Source organism: Mytilus californianus, unplaced genomic scaffold, assembly GCF_021869535.1.
Source record: "Mytilus californianus isolate M0D057914Y unplaced genomic scaffold, xbMytCali1.0.p SCAF_22, whole genome shotgun sequence".
Taxonomy (NCBI): Eukaryota; Metazoa; Mollusca; class Bivalvia; order Mytilida; family Mytilidae; genus Mytilus; species Mytilus californianus.
Genome location: NW_026262671.1, coordinates 471,053 through 491,333, shown reverse-complemented (window position 1 = coordinate 491,333; position 20,281 = coordinate 471,053). Strand labels below are relative to the sequence as shown.

Below are 20,281 nucleotides of genomic sequence, written 5' to 3'. Positions count from 1 at the left end.
ATATCACATATAAGTACATGTTCATCAAACCGTATCTTGTAATATGCAGTCAAATGCTATATATTCAAATTAGTATATCCATAGAAGTAAAAATGTCATTGGGGCAATAAAATATAAGAAGTAAGTCTTATTTAATCAAATTAATACCTTTGATTGTGTACATAGCATATATCTGTGTGGGCTATATCAAGGCTATCGAGAATACCATGGTAGTATCATATTAACAAGAACTCCAACGAAAAATTATCAAATTCACATCCCCACTGTTTTTCCCCAGAAAATAAAAGGTTCAGACTTTTTGTCAAGTACGTGATAACTCCTGTGTAGGGTATCCGTAATGCCGCCTTCGCTTGTTCCGTTAACGGAAGTCTCTCTTATCACGTTATGTGATAGCGGATGTCTTATCTACACGAACCTATCAATGTAAACATGTCATGAAATAAAAGCTCCTTCATAAAACGAGTTCATAATGTAAGAAATATTAGATATTCTGAAATATCATTTTCACTGTATTTTTTACGATTAAAATTGATTGTAACTAAAATTGAAATGTTCATGACTTGCCCTTCAGATTTTTTGTGAAAAGTCGCAAGGTTTTCTCGTCTTACTTTTTGCTTGTTTCAACGCAGCAAACTCCGTAGAAACTAATTTATTTACCATTTTGTGACGTGGTCTATTTAATGTTATTTCCTTGACAAATAAGTACACATCCGGTTATTACGGTATATTCCGTAATTACGATCAATCACGAGGTCCCCCCTCAAAAAACCATGCAACGATATGACATGTCGAGTTAATTAAAAGATACTTCAAGATTTTTCGGCATCGTATTATTATAAATACACGTTTGAATTCAGGTTTTTTGAGTTCCTGTCGATATAAGACTCTGAACGTCCATGCTGGTACATACTTAAAGATATCAAAAATTAAATAAAATTAAGTTTGATTATCTGTGGGTATATATCACGGACGATAAAAGATAAAAAAGAAAAGTAATTTAAATCAACCACCAATGTTTAAAATTTGTGTATTTAAGATAACATCGAAATTAGAGAAAATCAAAATTTTCGATTGTGTTTGTGCTGCTCAGTCTTTAAATTAGTTTTTTATGTGTTGTATAACATACCTTTGTATGTCTATTCGTCGCTCTTCGTATATATATATACCATGGCGTCGTCAGCTTGTCCTCGACTTATGAGTTGGCATACTTCGTAAGTACAGATCTTCCGCCTATCTTATTTAAATATGATCGTGATATAACATTGATGTTTTAAAATTCTCACGTACTTGTTAACATATGTATACAAAAAGAAAAAGAACAAAGAAATGTATACCATAATTATACATCAATTATGTAATAGAGATAAGGTATGTTTTACACTGTATTTCATCAAATGCAACTACACATAGGCTTAATTGATCAATAAACAGTTAATGGTTAGTAATTTTATTGCAACGTTTTATAATTTAAGAGGTTGACAATCCGTTATTATCTACTTGCAATCAATATTGAATGCAACTGGTATATTCTATAGTTTTATAGTTATATGTATGTCTGCATTCTCTCCGTTTATCATATTAAAGTAACTGAACTTTTAGTTTAAAGATGTCTGACTTACATAAATGTACGTGGGGTCCTGGATTTTCTACTTCGTGATTTATTTGGACTTTCAATTTTTTTGATTCGAGTCTTTTGTAGACGAAACGCGCGTCTGGCGTACAAACATATAAGTCTCGCATATTCTATGTGTTTTTTGTAGACGAAAGTGGTAAAAATGCGATTATTGCTCTTTTGTGTGCTTCAATCCACGAAGGCGGTTTTTTAACGACAATCGTGTTTGTCCTGCATGGCCTAATAACATTGATGCGTACTTTTTTTCGGTGTCCTCATGTTTCCCCATCTTGAAAAGTTTTCTCTGAAATTACCAGGTCTCCATCTAAATAAGTTTGAGAACTATTGTTTCAATTATGAAACCCACATAGATACAATCCGGTATTTCAAATTATTGCTTTTCGCTTTTCTTGTACCACTCTTTAAAGCTCTTATCTCGGATTATGACGTCATTAATGTTGACCTTGTCCTAATAACACTGACACGGACACCGACGTGAGAACTTACGTAATTTTTATGCGACCCGAAATTATCATGTTCTCGTAATATTGTAAAACTCACTCGACAAAAAATTTCATATTTTTAGTCACAGTTGCTATTTTTTAGTATACACTAGAACACACCCGCAACATCGCGGGTCCGTGACTGAATTAAAGTACCTAAGCCTTATTTGCAGCTTTGAGTTTTATATTTGTATTGTCATTTGAAAAAATCATGCTGATTACAAAGTGCACAATTTTGTCTGCTTTCAAAACCAATCTGTTTGAATCCGTCCTGATTTTCTTACTATAACACATGTATAACCAAAAACTATTTGTAGATATATTTTTTGGTCTTGAATTTTATAGTGTCAATTCCTGTTTAATGACGAAGTTCATGTTATGACCCGTTAATATAGAAAATCCCAAATTCACCGTTGGGTGGTGCGCCTGGCAGAGGCGGAACGTACGGAGATTAGTTAACTGGTAACATGTACTATTGGTATCGGTATCGGATTCGACCCGGAACTTCTTAATTATGTGGACAACAAAAGGGCCTGGAATGGTATAGTTTTTAATCAACACCATTGTCCTATATTAGTTTAGTTATATATGCAGTTGAATTCTTTTATTTGTGCTGTTTACGTCATGTCGGCTCACAAATTGGACCTCGTTATTTTAAGTAGTATTGATATGCAGAAACCTGATCATCGGTTCATATCCGGTATTTATTCCTGACTGGGTAAACGTATTGATACTTTGGATTGCAAGAGCTGGGTTGAATCGTGTTTAACAGAGGTTTTGCATAATATTCGAAAAGCCAGATGGATTTTTTAATTAAAACATCCCGCAAAACCGAATGTCGAAATGACTTCAGCGGTATTGGTTTTGAAACAGATACCCAACACTTGTTAAGTAACACAGTCATTTCTAATGTGGCTCTGAATTTAAAATCTGGCGAAAAAAACGTGTTTCTGAGAGCAATATTTGTAAGGGTACATTACACCATACATAATGGAAACATGTAATTTGTATTTTTCTTAAAATACCTTTACGCATTTATTCCAAGACACACGTTATTATTATGAAGTCATACACTGTTAAAATAGAAAATCAAACAAAACATCGAACAAACAATATTTACATAAAAGTTTTAAGACAGTTTTTACAGAAAGCAAAAAAAAAAAATCACACTTAAATAAAAGTTAACGTTAAAAAGAAGACTTCAATAATTTGTTTTAATGGGCTAGTCTCATTTATCCCGAATAAGATAGGGAAACGAATACCTCTTTCGATATATTATTTGTTTTGTGTTTTGAACTTCATGATTCATTCAATACATTTAAAGTCATTCTGTGCATTTCTTTGACACATACTTCCGTCACCAGTAACAGATTTGACTATAGTAAAGCTTCAAGGGGATGTAATTGACTGATTATACTTTAAAATTACAAATAGAAACAACAAGTGCTATTTTGAATAATGTGTTAAAACATGGTGCATTCAATGTGTGGGGGCGAGTACATGTACAATATATAAATTTGATTTCTTTTCTGCTTTGTGGAAAATATGAATAGAGGAAGATCACATAAAAACTGTAGAAACTGTAAATTTGTATGTTAAGAGCAAGAACATAATAAAGTGGAAATGAGTTAGGATATAGGACAAAGGAATATCTACTAATCAATAAAACACAAAAACTAAAATATAAGCAAAAAGGAGAGTCCATCCTTCATTTAATTTTATTCATACCAATAATACCATGTAAGATGTATGTAAATGACAAACGACATTAACAATAAAAATCAGCTATAGCAGTTCAGATCGATTTATACCAATGTAAACTTTGTTCATACAAATTCATTATGCATTCAGCCTGTACCATTTTTACAAAATAAAAATACTTTTTTTTACATAATATCATAGGGTTTATTGCATGACTATTGGTGAATATTTATGATTTCGATATTGCATGAGCTTGGGAATGCATTTTCATTCTACGAAGGATAATATTTACCAATATTCATGCAATTACTTTTATATTGTATTGCAAAGAATGACAGACTGTTTAAAACATTTTTTTTTGCCACTGTTGACGTCGATGATTTGAAACTGTATATGCACTAATGCAATATTTTACACCTGTTGATGGTAATATCATTTTTGCTGTCCTTAAGACATCAACTTTTGTTTGAGGCAAAGCTGAAGTCAATAGTTAGTATTCAAGGGACAACAAACTTGCTATTACATTCATAACCAGTCACCAAGTGTTTTATTATACCAAACAAAACGACTTTCTAAAAAGTCTACATACACTACCTTGAAGAAAGTCACACAAACATACACGAGATGAGCTATACGTTTTGTTTTGCCCTTGTGTTGTACATGCATTTGTAAATATTTTATTTACAGTAACCAATACCTGAAATCTTTCTGTAAACATTCACGTGCATATGATAAACGCAATATAAACTACATTTCCGCAATGACAGATTATGAAGACGACGACAGACCCATACCATACATTTGTTCTGTTTTAGCTCTTAAAAGATGTTGCGTAGATTTATTTTCTATTTTATATGTTTCTGATAATAATACATACATATGAAATTACGACGAGTTTACGATATTTTAGAGCATAGCGTTGCCAAGCGCCAAAATCCAAGCAGAATAGTCAACATGGTCAATGATGGCATTGTTTGAGATTGTTGTCCAATAAAAAAATTAGTATGACAAGGTTGTCTGGCAAATAGTCTATGGAATGATATAGCACAAATGATGTCCTTCTTTTTTATATAGAAAAACATCCTGAGGTATAATAACATATAAATTATCACGCTATATTTCCGTTGAGTCCTAGTCAAAATCTTGCGTTGCTTTACAATAGAAATGAAACATAATTCCAAATACTGTAACGTACAGATCACTTTTGGATGCTGAAATGATCATAATTGCTAAGTTCTTCTCTCGAAATTATGTTATTAGAGTGGTTATAAGTAGGATCAAGGTCGACTGCATCTGCTGTATTAACTGTGATATTACAGGCCAATGTATAAGTTTTCATTTTGCTTCCCTCAAGTTCCGATGCGCTTTCATTTTGGCGTTTTGTTTGAATTTGTCTTTTGTCCTTCTCGTTTAATTTATCGTAAACACCGGATATTGCCCTAACATGTGTTGCTTCTTTATCTTCGGCCCTATTACTATCATCAGATATTGCAACTGCTAAACAATAGTCCCCATTTGATATATCAATGTCATGATATTGATCTTCTTGAACATTTTCTGTTGCATAATAGTTCATTTCAGACGTGCGTTTTCCATTACCCACTGTTTGGGATAGTAATTGTTTTCTTAGATGTATCCTACAATGAAATAAAATATATCGGGATCAGTAGGATAGACATGAATCACAGTGATACTGGTTTCTGTGTGCTAGACACGTGTTTCCAGAATGACTTTTACTATGTGCGATCGACACCAAATGTTTAGTAGTATAACAGAAATCAATTTGCAAAATAATTAAAGGAATTTCAGATCTGATGCTGATTTGCTTGAGAGAATTGCAACCTTAGTTCTGTATAAATGAAATAATTATTAACCAAAAATACAAACGACATCATTTAAATTGTGTATGCCCATAACGTTTGATATTCTAAAACTTTAAATTTGTTTTGTTTTAAAAGTTTTGAATGTTATTCTAGTGTCGTGAATACAGAAATCGATATTATAATATTTAAATATTTTTTTCTTTTCCGTGCATCATGCCGTTTCTTGTCATTTTAATAACTATGTGTTTAATTAAGGTGTTGACTCCTTACCTAATCAGAATCACGGAATACTTACTTCCTGTAAACGAGAGCCAGTATTACAACAACTATCAGCATTACAACCGTCAGTGAAATAGTAACTCCAGCGATCATACCTGAAATTGGAAAACATCTTCGTTGCGATGAATATTCCTAACTGATATACACCTATCAACTTTCGGGCAGCACTTGTGAAAATAAAAAATGCTTTTTGCACTACATGTGTAGTAATCATTTTTTTTTATGATGAAATTAGTTCAAAGTATTCATTATATCGTTCTCATGTGATATCTTCCGTTCCAAATACGTATTTATTCTTAAACACGATGTTTAGTTGTTTTAAAAAAAGAAACAGATATAAAGACAATCAAAAGAAAAAATACGATTCATTATCGAATAAAGGCTTAACCAGAATTTTTCAGTAGACGACTGTTTTCTGTATGTTATTTTGTAAGTGGGAGAATGCATTACTCCTTAACCTTTTCGTTCATATAGGTAAACACAACGTTATTGAAATATTTGCCGAAGAAAATTTACAATTCATGCGTGATTATCCTGCAAGCCAACGCTTTTTTATAAGATTAAAACATTGGTTTAATTCAAATAATATAGTTTTTAAAATGTTTATTAAATTATAGGTTACATATATTACGTATTCCATACCGGAGGTACTCTCTTCTGTGTCAGTTGCATTATTAACTACAAAATAAAGTTATCAACACATATTTGTATTCAAAACGTATTTAGACCAATTAATTTTTACAATGGAATAGAAAATTAAAAAAACACACTATATATTATTATACTACAAATGGCAAAAAGTCATTTGTTGCATATATATAGTCTGTGTTTTTGTTAGATATTTTTCTGCTTTGTACCGCTCTGATGCGTTAAGCCCATTTCGGCTGATTTTGAATGTTCTTATGTTGTGCTGGGTTAGGGTTAGGGGAGGTTTGAACGCTCACAAACACGTTTAACCCCGCCACATTATGTATGTGCGTATCCAAAGCCAGTAGGCTGTAGTTCAGTTGTTGTCTATAAATTAAGCTGTTAATTTTCTCAATTGAATTGTTTCATTTTTTTCTTGCCAGATCATTTTATAGCCGACTATACGGTATGGGTTTTTCTCATTGTTGAAGGCTGTACGGTTGCCTATAACTACAAACCAAAAATAGTCTAAAATAGCCTATATCTGTACTCGACTGTACTGATTTTCACTCAACCAGTCTGAATTTGTCTGAAATTTACTTGATATTACTCGATTGAGTCTGAACCATGCTTAACAGTCTGAACTTATTCTCGACCTTTACGCGACCAGTACTTAACCATTTTATAAGTGTCTGAACCATTCTCGACCAAGTCTGAACCATGCTCGACCTAGTCTGAACCATACTCGACCTAGTCTGAACCATACTCGACCAAGTCTTAACCAACCTAGACCTATTCTGTATCAATCTATTGTATGTTATCAATTTAGGAACTATTTTTTAGTTATTTCTCTTAATTGGCTATAAATTTGAACAATAATTTGACAACCAAAATTATTTAATATAGCATTGAAACCAAAATTTCACAATATACATTATATAATCGTCAATACCTTATTCATCATACATATCACCTCTAAAATAAAAAATAAAAACAAGATGATCAAAGGAAATGATTTCTGGTCCGATTAAAAAAAAATATAATGTAATAAATTTTGAGTTTTCAGTTAAATGAATTTGTATATACATGATCATGTTCACATTGACGACGACGATGGATGCCAAGATCTCACACTGACACCTCTGTCAAGATGAGCTAAAAATAAACGAACGAATAACTAAATCATTATTGTATTTGTTATGCTGTTTTAAACTACAATGTACGATTGAAGATTTAGTTATACCATATATGTGTGTTATTGCACCATTTCGCGTTTTATATATGAATTGGTTTTTCATGGCTACATTACATAAAATACGTTTACCTGAAGTGATAAAAGTTGTCTCAGACTTAATATTATTTGTCATTAACTGCAAAGTAGGATGCAGTCACTTATAATATAATAATTTCTGTGACTGCATCCTACATTAATTTGTAAGATCCTCTACGATAGATAATTCAGCTGACCTGTACTATTCCATCTTCATGCCTTATATATCATGTACTGTGTTACGACGCTAGATAAAAACTGACGAGGAAAGATAACGCCCGGCCTCCGAAAGCTTGATTTTGTCGAGCCTAGGTGGTCGAGTGGTCTAGCGTGCCGGGCATAATGCAAGGCGATTTATTACCACGATATCTCAGTAGCATGAGTTCGAATCCCGGCCAGGGAAGAACATATATACAGATATATATATAGTGTTATTTTTATTTAACTTGTATGCCTCTGATTCAAAATACAAAATACGAAAAATGAACTTCACATTGGCATTATTCGTATTATTATACTGTTGTCGGATTCCCATCGACAGTGTTCTTAGGTAATGTCGATAGTTAATTAGATGGCATCCAGTCAGGAATATACATCAATTGATGATACTTTATAACGATGCCGGACATTATGTATAGTATGTTTAAAAATATTTCGCCAACAAAAAGTTGGTTAGTTTCCATTTTTGAGACATTGTTTAGCTGCATAGCAAATGAAAGAGCTTTGCTTATATAAATTTCCTGATCATTTGGTCAGATTTGTACGTTTGTTGTAAGCGAGGAAGCGCTTACAATACCGGACGGACGGTTGGACATCTAGTATTTATATGTCCTCTTCAAAGTTTTGCGCCGATGAACAAAATATCTTACAGTGTGCGAAAGATTTAGACCATGAATTGTTTCTAACCAACATATGGTTAGAAATATTTCTGATATTGATAAAACATTGTTAAAACAAACCTCCTAGTAAACAGAAAGAATCATAGTCATCACAGCAGTTATTGTGCTGTTTACAAGCTGTATTACAGTGACATTGGTGACTTTTGTCATATGGATGGTCACACCTACCGACACACAATTCTGCAATAGCAATAAATATGGAGCGTCTATGATATAACAAATGTAGAGCGTATTGAGTAAGTATTGTTAGCAAATTCAAATCTTAAATCAAAACAGGGTACATACATCTTTTTTTGAATGTTCAAATAATAATTCAGCAAGTTTGTATTAAAGTATTAGTACAATCACACAATTTATAAAATTCATTTCAAAAGATGTAACACAGGGACGCCTTCAAAATATTATAGCTCCATATATGATATAACGCAATGATGTGCACATTTGTGGGTGTACATAGAAAATATTAGTATAAGATTCAGTTCTTTTCTAATACTAGCCATTGACGGATATTCCTCATATACACTTTTAACTTTTCAGTAATGTGTGAGCCTAAAAATAAAAGGGTTAGCAGTGTTTCTTTGATTGATTAAAAAAACATAAACACACCTTTTGGACAGGAATCGTTATAATCAATACAACAGTCTTCGTGCGTATTACAAGCTGTGTTACACTGACAAGGGAGTTTATCGTCATAGAATTGTCCACACCTACCTAAACAAGATTCTAAAATAAAAGAAAATATTTTGAAACTAGAAGTAATTACAAAATAATAGCAATGCCTTGAAAATAAATTCAAAAAAGGCATAAAGGCGTACGGACATCGTTTTTTTTAATTAGTTGATAGAACCACAAAATCTATAAAATAAATTGAAAAATATGTCATTAAGTATTAACATATATATATTTCTAAACAACTTTACGACAGACATTCTTCAACGGATATTTCGTGATTATACAGGGCTAAAACTATCAATTTAGATCATCATTGCTCTCTAGCTTAGTACATGTTAGTACTTTATTTGGCCATTTTTAGATTTTGTGATTTGAGCGTGACTGATAAGCCATTTGTAAACGAAACGCCTGTCTTGGGTATACAATCTCAATCCTGGTATTTATGAGGAATATTTATATATATACAGCGTTAATTGCAAGAAGATGGTGTACCTTTTCAATTCAGATATGTTTCCTTCGTCGTAAAAGATGATAATGTAATGTATAATTCAGGCGCATACACTACAAAGCTCTATTATTATATGATTTGCATATCAGGAAATACGTTTATATGATTGGTCGAGAAGGTTGTCGTTAGTGGCTCTTGAAGTTATTTATTTTTCGATAGACGACGATGACAGATACTTTTTGTAACAAATGTAAACAAAATGGCGGCGATAATAACACAAACCGGCTCAACGTTAAACATATTTATTTTCACTTCGCGTTCATTCTTAAATTAAACAAAAAACACAAAACATTCGTTTGGTGGTACCACAGTTTTGTAGCCGATAGTTTTATTAGATAGCAAATTTCAATGAGTATATTTTTTTGCGTTAAACAAAAAAATATATACACGTTTCAGACCAATTCAATGAGACAAATATACAATTAACATGTGATAGAGGTTACGAGTGGGGAAATTAAATACCTTATCTCCAATGTTAAAGACTTATAAGAATTTGACGCTTTTTTAAAGGAATGTGTTGGTGTATAAACTGGACTAAGTCACTCACAAACATTTCATAAAAGTCCTTCGGACTTTTAATTGTGTGTAAGTGATTTGTGATTTTCGGGTTCTCGGAACTCTTTGATTTGTTGCATGTTTGATTTTGTCTTTTAATTTAAAAGTGCTTTAATTGATAAAGCATGTAAAAAATTCTTTTTAAATTTGTATTATTTTGATTATAAGACTGATTCGTATTATTTCATGTGGTCTTTTCTCCGTTTATGTTTTGTTAAACATGCTAGAATTAGCAACTTTGAAATAGATTCAAACATTTGAATATGTCACGGAGTTCTTCCTAGGCACTGGTTTTATAAAACACAATTTCGTATATACATATTTATTATATACAAATTCATCACTTTATTATTTTCTGTTTGGTATTAAATTAATAATTAAGATCCATTTTGTTACATTTGGTGATCCGTTTATTTGGCAATCGCCATGGCAGTCAGCAGGGTTTAAGAACATTCGTTGTTCGACCTGCTAGTCAAATGCGTTTTGTTAAAATATACTTTTTCACATTTTATGTCTTTTGGAAAATGTTGTTTGTGCTGTATTTAGACCCCTCTGCTAAGAAATTTGTTTTGCATGCACACGTATACAATTTTATCCAACGCAATCATATGTTTTATCGTTGTTTTCAATTTAGACTTGTTTATATTTTTTTGTTTGGTCTTGTATTATATTTGCCTTCGGGTTTATATAATCCGTTCATCCTATTTCGAATCCTTAAAATTCAAGAGTCAATCCTAAATTGAGGTAAATAATATGGCCTTCCAAATACCGTTTCGATTCCTAACATCACTGAAGAGACATCAATTGTCGAAATCCGGTTATGGTGTACCAATTTTTGCACCTCATGTTTGAGAATTACCATCTTTTCTGCTAGTTTAATTTTTTCTGTTTGGTAAAAAATTGATAATTAGGATCCATTTTGTTACATCAGGTGTTTGGTTTATTTGGCAATCGCCATGGCAGTCAGCAGGGTTTAAGAACATCCGTTGTTAGACCTGCTAGTCTAATGCGTTTTGTTACTATATACGTTTCACTTTTTTGGTCTTTTTGAAAACGTTGTTTGTGCTGTATTTAGACTGCTCTACCAACAAATTCACAAGTCTTAATTGAACACAACGTTCAAACCTATGATTGCGTTGGATAAAAACCGTACTTTTCTACGTGTGCATGCAAAACAAAGTTCTTGGTAGAGGGGTCTAAATACAGCACAAACAACATTTTCCAAAAGACAAAATGAGTGAAAAAGTATATTTTAACAAAACGCATTTGACTAGCAGATCGAACAACTGATGTTCTTAAACCCTGCTGACTGCCATTGGCGATTCCAAAAAAAACGGATCACAAGATGTAACAAAATAAATCTTATCATAAATGTATTACCAAACAGAAAACAATAAACTTGCGGAAAAGATGGTATTCCGCAAACATGAGGTGCAAACATTTGTATATATTAATAGTATATATAGTTCATAGGTTTGAACGTTGTTTTCAATTTCGACGTTTTAATAGTATATATATATATATATACTATTAATACATGGTTATAGAGAAACACGTCTATTATCTACAACTATTCATGCTCTACTCTCTCGCATGTCAACATTCTCAAACTTTTGTCATCCTTCGACAGCCGCCTTCAACACTTTCTCACCCACATCAAAGTATCATTCACTCATGACCACACAACTATAGGGACAGAATATAAACAAACAAGGTAGTGAAATATATGGCTTGTAATGAGAAGTGATTAAAATTAAAACACAGTTGCATCATACATTAAATGTAACAGTCATTCAGACTGTCTGCTACAGATCACCAAAACAATTAACCTAGAATTATTTAAAAACTATGACCTTATCAATTTACTATCGTCATTAACAACTAATTACAAATAAAGATACAATTTATGAAATTATGGTTCCATAACAAATAAATAATCATTAGGTTATACGAAAAAAAAAGTGACTTCTAAATGCATAACACGATGTGTGTAATATGTGTAATGTGTTCTTACCTTTTCCACCTTTCGCATAAATGCACAACAATGGACTCAAAATAAAATATTCAAATTTCATGTTTACTTATCCTTTCGTGGCAGGTTTTTCACTGAAAAAGGAGGTTATTTCTGTATAATAAAGAAAATGATAAATATTTAGATGTCTTTTTTAGTGTATTACCAATCATGTTTGTCTATTTCACTTGCAAAAAACAAAAAAAAAAGAAAGATAATCGTGTTATAAAAATTCTGGTTGTACACATGTAGTTGTGCCTCATAGTCTTCACAGCAGTTATTGTATTACTCAAAGTAATGTAAAAGTGTGATTAACATCTTAAAAACGTCACCGTTCCGTCTTGCACGCACTTGCATCAAGATGAGATTGTGTATTCCATGTTTAATCCTTTGCGATTTTAAAGAACAGAACATTTGCTTTGTGTTTGCATTTGCACGAAGTGATTTTACTTCATGAACTGATACACCATATCCTTTTCCCATTATATTAATACAGTTAGTATCGTGTGTTGTACAGTATCGTTTGATAACCGTTTTACGTCCTTTATATATATATATATATAATTCGTCTAAACAACAGCTGAACAATGTTAGATCTGTAAATTTGCGGAAGCAAATTTTTTGTTCTTCCCTGGCCGGGATTCGAACTCATGCTACTGAGATATCATGGCACCAAATCGCCTTGCACTATGCCCGACGCGCTATACCACTCGACCACCTAGGTTCTATAATAATAAAGCTTTCGGTAGCCGGGTGTTGCCTTTCCTCGTAAGTATTTATCTAGCGTCGTAACACAGTACATGATATATAAGGCATGAAAATGGAATTGTTACAGATCAGCTGAATTATCTATTGTAAAGGATCCTACAAATTAATGTAAGATGCAGTCACAGAAATAATTATATTATAAGTACGTCTGAACCAGTGACGACTCTACAACAGATTGTATCCCTCGGATCACCAGCAGTGACGGTGATACAAGGCTGAAAATACATTATGTATATATAATTCGTCTAAACAACAGCCCAACAATGTTACATCTGTAAATTTGAGGAATAAAATTTTTGTTCTTCCCTGGCCGGGATTCGAACTCATGCTACCGAAATATTATGACACCAAATCGCCTTGCACTATGCCCGACGCGCTAGACCACTCGACCACCTAGGTTCTATAATAATAAAGCTTTCGGTGGCCGGGTATTACCTTTCCTCGTCAGATATATATATAATGCGTCAATGTTTTTTTGTTTTTTTTTAAAGTTATGGCATATATTATTGGGATAAAATGTTTTATGTGAACTATATCTTGCTCTTGCTTTCTGTCAGTTGGTGATTGATATGCAGTTCTTCTGAACTATTGCCCTAATGATACGTAATTTACCTATCCGGAGCAACTGAGATCACGAACGGTTTTTGATGGGGTTCGTGTTGCTCAGTCTTCAGTGTTTTGTGTTGTGTTTTGTAAACTGTTGTTTGTCTTTGAGTCTTTAGTTTCTTTAAAGTTATATAATAATCACATGTACATTGATGTGCCACGTAGATGTCGTACTGTGTATGTAATGTTATTTATTTTCACTATACAACGAAATTTGGCTATTTATGAGGTTTATTCGTGGTTCTCCAAGGTTAGACAAATTTACTTCATGTTTATCCAACAAGTGTACAAAGTTTATGGATGCTGATGGCTTTATATTTATAAACCTTGTTGTCGGCAAGGTATCGTATGACCTGCATATATCTGATGTTTAATATGATTTATAATTAATATATAATAAAGCGTATTATAGTTTTGTGTTATTTTTTTTTTTAACGAGTGTATAACTATAAGAGATTTAGTGTGATCGACAATGAGACAACTATCCACCAGAGACAAAAGGACGAGTATGTTAACATCCGAAGTGCTCTTGACAATGAAAAAATTCAATGCCGTATAGTATAAGCAATAAAAAACCCTTGTATGCGAAAATGTGATATACTAATAAGAGAAAAGCAACAGCCTGATTGATGACAAAACAACGAACGAAAAAGAAATAAGGCTGACAAATAACAACAACTACAACTAAATTGCAAAATCTTGGCACAGGGAATGAACTTTATTAATGTTAACGGTTGAACTTGTTTGTGTGCTCTCTCTAACCAAGGACAGTGGTGTTAAAGTACAACATAACCTCAAACTGTAAAGGCTCGTCCGACAAGATAAAACACCGTTTTAATTTTAGTTTGCTAAATCATTTGATTGACGCCAGCAGACACTTTTTGTAGTTGATGATATATTGACAAAGACTTTATATATAAGTTTTTGAAGATGAAAGTACACACTGTAATAATCAGTTAAAGAAAAAGAAAGATACATGTAATGCATGATCGTATTAAACAAGTAATTGACTACAAAGAACATTAATTTGCAAAAAAAAAAAAAAAAAAAACACGAAAGAGTTCAACTTTCTTAGATCAAACTGTTCAAAAAGAAAATGTCACATATATAAATGAGGAGCTAAATGATAAAAAGTGAACAAACTTGGCAGATTGACCTAATTATGGCAATATTGCTGTAGACATTGCAACCATTATATTTGATAAAATCATGTAATAATATTAACTGATTGTGGTAAACGACGACACACGAGCTACTTAGTAGTCGCCAGCTCGGAGATTTTTCAAAAACGTATCGATCCAGTAATGAAAACTTAATTTGTATTGAAATTTGAATCTTGATTATATCTTTCTTGTAAAGGAAAGTTGAAATGTGTCATAAAATACTTTAAATGATAATGTTAAACACTTCAAAATCAATCATAAATAGTTTATTACTTACTCTATGATCTACAGAAACTGATATTATTTCCTGTCTTAAATGATGGCGTTTGTGACTTATCAAAGGTAAATTAGTTTGTCAACATCCGTTTGTAGTTTCGTACTGAAAATGAGTTCAATAGGCAAAGACCTTGCGTGTTTATTAAAGTTGAAAAATACGTTTAAATGTTATTACACAGTAATTCAATGCGGAATGTTTGTGTATTTTTATTTCAAATTTACGACATATTTAGATAGTAATTTGAAACCGTATATCGAAATCAAAAGAGACAATTCATGACTTAATGAATATTAATTTAAGCATTGATAATTCATGTAATTGTAATAGTTTGTTTAACGCGAACAGAAAAAGGAATAAATCACGACTACATCATGGAAACCAAAACAAAGTGAACAACGGATTGACACCAAAAAATCTCCTTTTCCTTTATCAAAAAAGATGATTAAATATCAAGAAGACAACATGATATTCAAGTTTACTGATTTTATCATCTAAACGGGTTTTATGTTGTATTTTAAACAGTTACAGTGAGTGGACGAATTACCTATGTATTTACAACCTCTACGGTAGACAACAAAGGCAATAATTTCAGTGATAATTATATACTAGATATTGAGACATTTTCGCAAGACATGATTTTTTGATGACATTGTAAAACATTTAGGTATACTAAGGAGCATTTTTCGAAATGTTGACTAAATGTGTAAGATACTTAAGTACTCAGCTGGAAGTATAAAAAATACATAAGAAAATCACAGCAAAGAGATCCCCCGATAGCGTTGTTATTCTTTAAATTCATCTACTTAACTGTTACTGCATTTCTGTCTCTGACCTGTACATGTTTGTTATCATTATTGAATAGATTTGATTTAATGGACTTATATCGCTAAGTGAACATAGTTTAATATTTATTTTTTTATTTATCATCAATCAAATATTACTTTTGGACATTACAATAGCCATATTTGCTATTTTCCTTCTTTTGAGACAATGGTTTTGGAGTGTTCGTTTGTCGGGCCAAGATCTAATACGTGTGAAGCATGCAATTGATTATAAGTGTTTGTGCTTTATATATATATCTTTATTAGCATTATCTAACTGTTCATAGTCCGAAGTAACTGTATAATAATCCATTCCTGTTGATTCATCGACTGATTCATATTTGCTATTTTCCTCTCTTGAAATCATGGTGTTAGAGTGTTCGTTAGTCGGGTCCAGGTCAACTGCATGTGTAACATGCAATTGATCATAAGCGTTCGTGGTTTTATCTTTCTTAGCAATATCCAGCTGTTCGTATTCCGACGTAACTGCAAAATTATCTACTTCATGTGCGGCACGATCTCCCATGCCAACTGTACTCAACGATCTAAATTCTTTTGGATGTAGCCTAAAAGAAAATAATAATGACTTAAACAGGTAACCATATCCACAATTCCAGAATCTTCTTGGATCTAAAGTGCCTGATTTGCAATAGGCGCACACAATACTAGGACTATACTTAAGGAATTAATTAAATCATGATACAAATCTGAACTTTTCATGCTATTATGAATAATAATGGAGCAACATATATAAACGTTTTCTATTTTTGAAAATATGTTTCATTTAAACTTCTTTAAGTATTTGTCGTAAGTTATGATATGTATGCTATCGATTTCTGTGACGCTATCGCGTGTTTCTGGAAGAAACCTCTTCAAACAAAATAGGTAGAAAAACAAACCGCATGATAGCAAAAAACAGCCGAGGCGAAATTTTGCTCGAGAGATTTGCAATTTTGGTGTTCGCATAATTTCATAATCATCACCTGGACATTAACAGACAATATACCTTTCCGATATTGATAACCTCAATTTTTTTTATTGTTCCTGGATTGATAAATGTCTGGTATCCCACGTACCTATGATATATGTTTTTATTCCTTTTGAAGAAGTCGTGACATTTGATATAAATTGCATGTCCAGATCTGTTTAGATAACTGTGTGGCCAAATTGTTAACTGGTCTGATTCACAGGAATGCTTACCTCCTGAACATGAATACTAGTATCACAGCTATTATTAGTATAACCACAGTTATTGATATCACTATTCCAACTATCATTTCTGAAAAGATAAAAGATAACTTTTCCCAATTGCGATGTACATGGGGTATTCTTCTAACCTTTAAAATATTATAAATTGTTTATTTTTTTAAGAATTTGTCTTGGTGATGCTAGTTTATTTTGATCTTCATTTTATTTTAACGTTTAGAACAGATCTATGACTACATTCTCTGCTTTATTTGTGCACAATTTGTCTACAAAAGTAACTAAAAAGCGCCTGACATTTTGTCATTTTATAAGACACTAGTCCATTTAAGAGTGTCTGCTGACCTGTTTACTTTCAACAAGTGACACTAGTTGAGTATAATTCGCTTACCCTTCCGAATATTCCGGAACACCGGAATTGATCTCCTGTTTTTGTTGTATTTTTTGTGGAAGACATTTTGCTCAATCTTTCAGTTTCTGTCAAGTGTGTTTTGGACTGTTGTTTTTAGTTTGTTTTTGTTTTTTTCGTTCTCCTTTTTTCCCATAGATTTCGCTGTTTCAATTGACAAACACATCAGTGCGTGCTTGCATTACTCATATGACCAAGCGAACTTGAAAATGAAAATGCTACTGAAACGAGAAAACTACTCTGTATTTAGAAATTGTTCCTGATATTGATACATATATGAAAAAGTCGATCTTTGATTGACCGTTGTGGAACATTTACATGTATGCCAGAGATGAGCACGGATATGTTCTACCATGATGTCCGTCTTCTCTTTGTCGATTGAAACATCACCACATGTAACTTATCACCGACGTTTTACTTCCAATGTTTGCAATAGTGAAGTAGGAATTGCTAACCCCTCTGAAACAACTGGTTTTTTTTGGTGGTGTTCTTGTAACTTAATCTCTCTTTTTCTGGTCATGGTTTTGTCTGTTTTAATGGACTAAATTATCAGTGAGTGCTTGCATCTAATATATCCAACCGAGCTTGAAATTGAGGATGATACTGAAACTAAACTGCCTTCTTCTTACCTGAACATTTTCTCTAATATTAAAACAGATTGAAGACGTTTACCTGACGTGATTAAAGTTGTATCTGAGCTTATATAATTTGTAGTGCTTAATTCATCCACTGCAAAGAAAACAAAGTTGATTTAAGTAGATACAATTGTTTTTTGTTTGTTGCATTAAAATTGCTTAAAATTATCTTTGAATTAAAATTTATAAATTTACAAAGTTGATATTGAAACACTAAGGTTCAATCCTTATCGGGCAAACTTGACCTTTGGTGAATGCGTCTATTTTTGGTAGATGCCTTTTGGTCATTAAGCAGCTCACGTATTCACGATTAGATACATCATTTGGTTGGCTTTCAACATTTTGTGCACGAGCGTTCCTGATTAGGGTAAATGAGGAAAAGCGCTTCAGAAACATCACATGTAAAAAGTGTTTTTTTTTTTTTGTTTTTTTTTTAAACTGTTATGCCTAAGATTCAAAATGCAAAATATGGAAAATGAACTTCACATTCGCAATAAACATATTATCATATAACGTTGTCGGATTCCCATCAACAGTGTTCTTGGACGATTTGATAGTCAATTAGATGGCGTCTTGTCAAAAATTTACATAAAACTTGTGATATTTTCTAACGATTACAGAAATTATTCATAGTATCTTCATAAATGTTTAACAAAAAAAAACAGTTAGTTTGTTCCCATTGTTGAGATATTCTTTAACAGCAGAGCAAAGAAAAGAGCTTTTTCTAATATAGATTTTATGAAAAATTTGTAGGTGTGAAAGCTCTTACAAGACCAGACAGACAGTGTTTCTACTGATATTTCTATGTTCTCCTCAACGCGTTGCTGTGGTGAACAAGATATATTTGTAAACAGAAATCCTAGTAAACAGAAAGCATCAAAGTCTTAACAACAGTTATTGTACGTCTTATAAGCTGTGTTACATTGACATCGGAGTCTTTTGTCATACGGTTGGTCATACCTACCCACATAAACTTCTACAATAAAAGTAAAATTGAAAGTCTGTGATATAACAAAATGTAGATGGTTAAAACGGGGCACATACATCTCTGGTTGAATGTTAAAAAAATAATTCAACAAGTTGGTATTGTATTATGAGAAACACTTATGAACCACATCAACAAACGACAACCTCTGAACATCAGGTTCCTGATTTAGGACAGGTGCAAACAAATGCAGCTCTTTTTTAAGGCGAAAACCTTCACCCAACCTGAAACAATAGTATAACATCACAACATAGAAAGACACACTATAAAATATCAATTGAAATGGCTTAACTCAATCAAAAGACATATTAACAAGAACAAGTGAACATAGACTGAACGAATACATTTAATCTATGACACAATGTAAATACAAAATTAATAAAACAAGGGGGTTAGATGTAACACAATATCAGAGAGACAATCATAACCTTGGACAATATACCGACAAAGAAAATAATGTACACGGGTAAATGAAAATAATTTTGTAGTAAGGTACAATGGAGTACGAAAATATATATTACAAAATAATTAATTTTGTTGTTCATAGTACGAGAACAGAAGTGAAAAAATTATCGTCATACCAAACACTTATCAAAGGTGCAAACTTGAAGTAGAGGGTACTACCGAAACTAGAATGTTTTTGTAGCATACTTACTGCCCCATCTTACGGCGTTTACATATCTCAATTGTTACATAGTGCACGTTTATATTACTTTGGCGATGGTTTGACACACACCCTGGTCACATTTTTTTTTTTAGATGTTTAGATGCCAGAAAAGTCCTTTCATCTACTGATTTTGCCCTGTTTCATATTGAGATACTTTTACTAAATTTCTATTCGCATGCCAAGTGATTGATGGATGCTTTACCATGTCGACGCGCTGGTATATGTTTTATGTCCATGCCATTCCCTCAGTTTTGATCTCTTTTCACCTTGATCTGTACACTCAGAAT

At 32.3% G+C, this 20,281-nt stretch overlaps 1 protein-coding gene across 1 annotated transcript; it reads right to left on the bottom strand.

Moving 5' to 3' along the window:
* Nucleotides 1–3,799: 3,799 nt before the first annotated feature.
* LOC127732050 (uncharacterized) lies at nucleotides 3,800–15,397 on the bottom strand. The gene is made up of 7 exons (XM_052241092.1): nucleotides 15,275–15,397; nucleotides 12,464–12,555; nucleotides 9,321–9,437; nucleotides 8,775–8,894; nucleotides 6,561–6,596; nucleotides 5,935–6,013; nucleotides 3,800–5,453 (listed from the first exon to the last, which is right to left on the bottom strand). The coding sequence occupies exons 2-7, from the start codon at nucleotides 12,522–12,524 to the stop codon at nucleotides 5,015–5,017; spliced, it is 852 nt and encodes a 283-aa protein (XP_052097052.1). The 5' UTR covers nucleotides 12,525–12,555; nucleotides 15,275–15,397; the 3' UTR covers nucleotides 3,800–5,014.
* Between the last annotated feature and the right edge of the window lie 4,884 nt (nucleotides 15,398–20,281).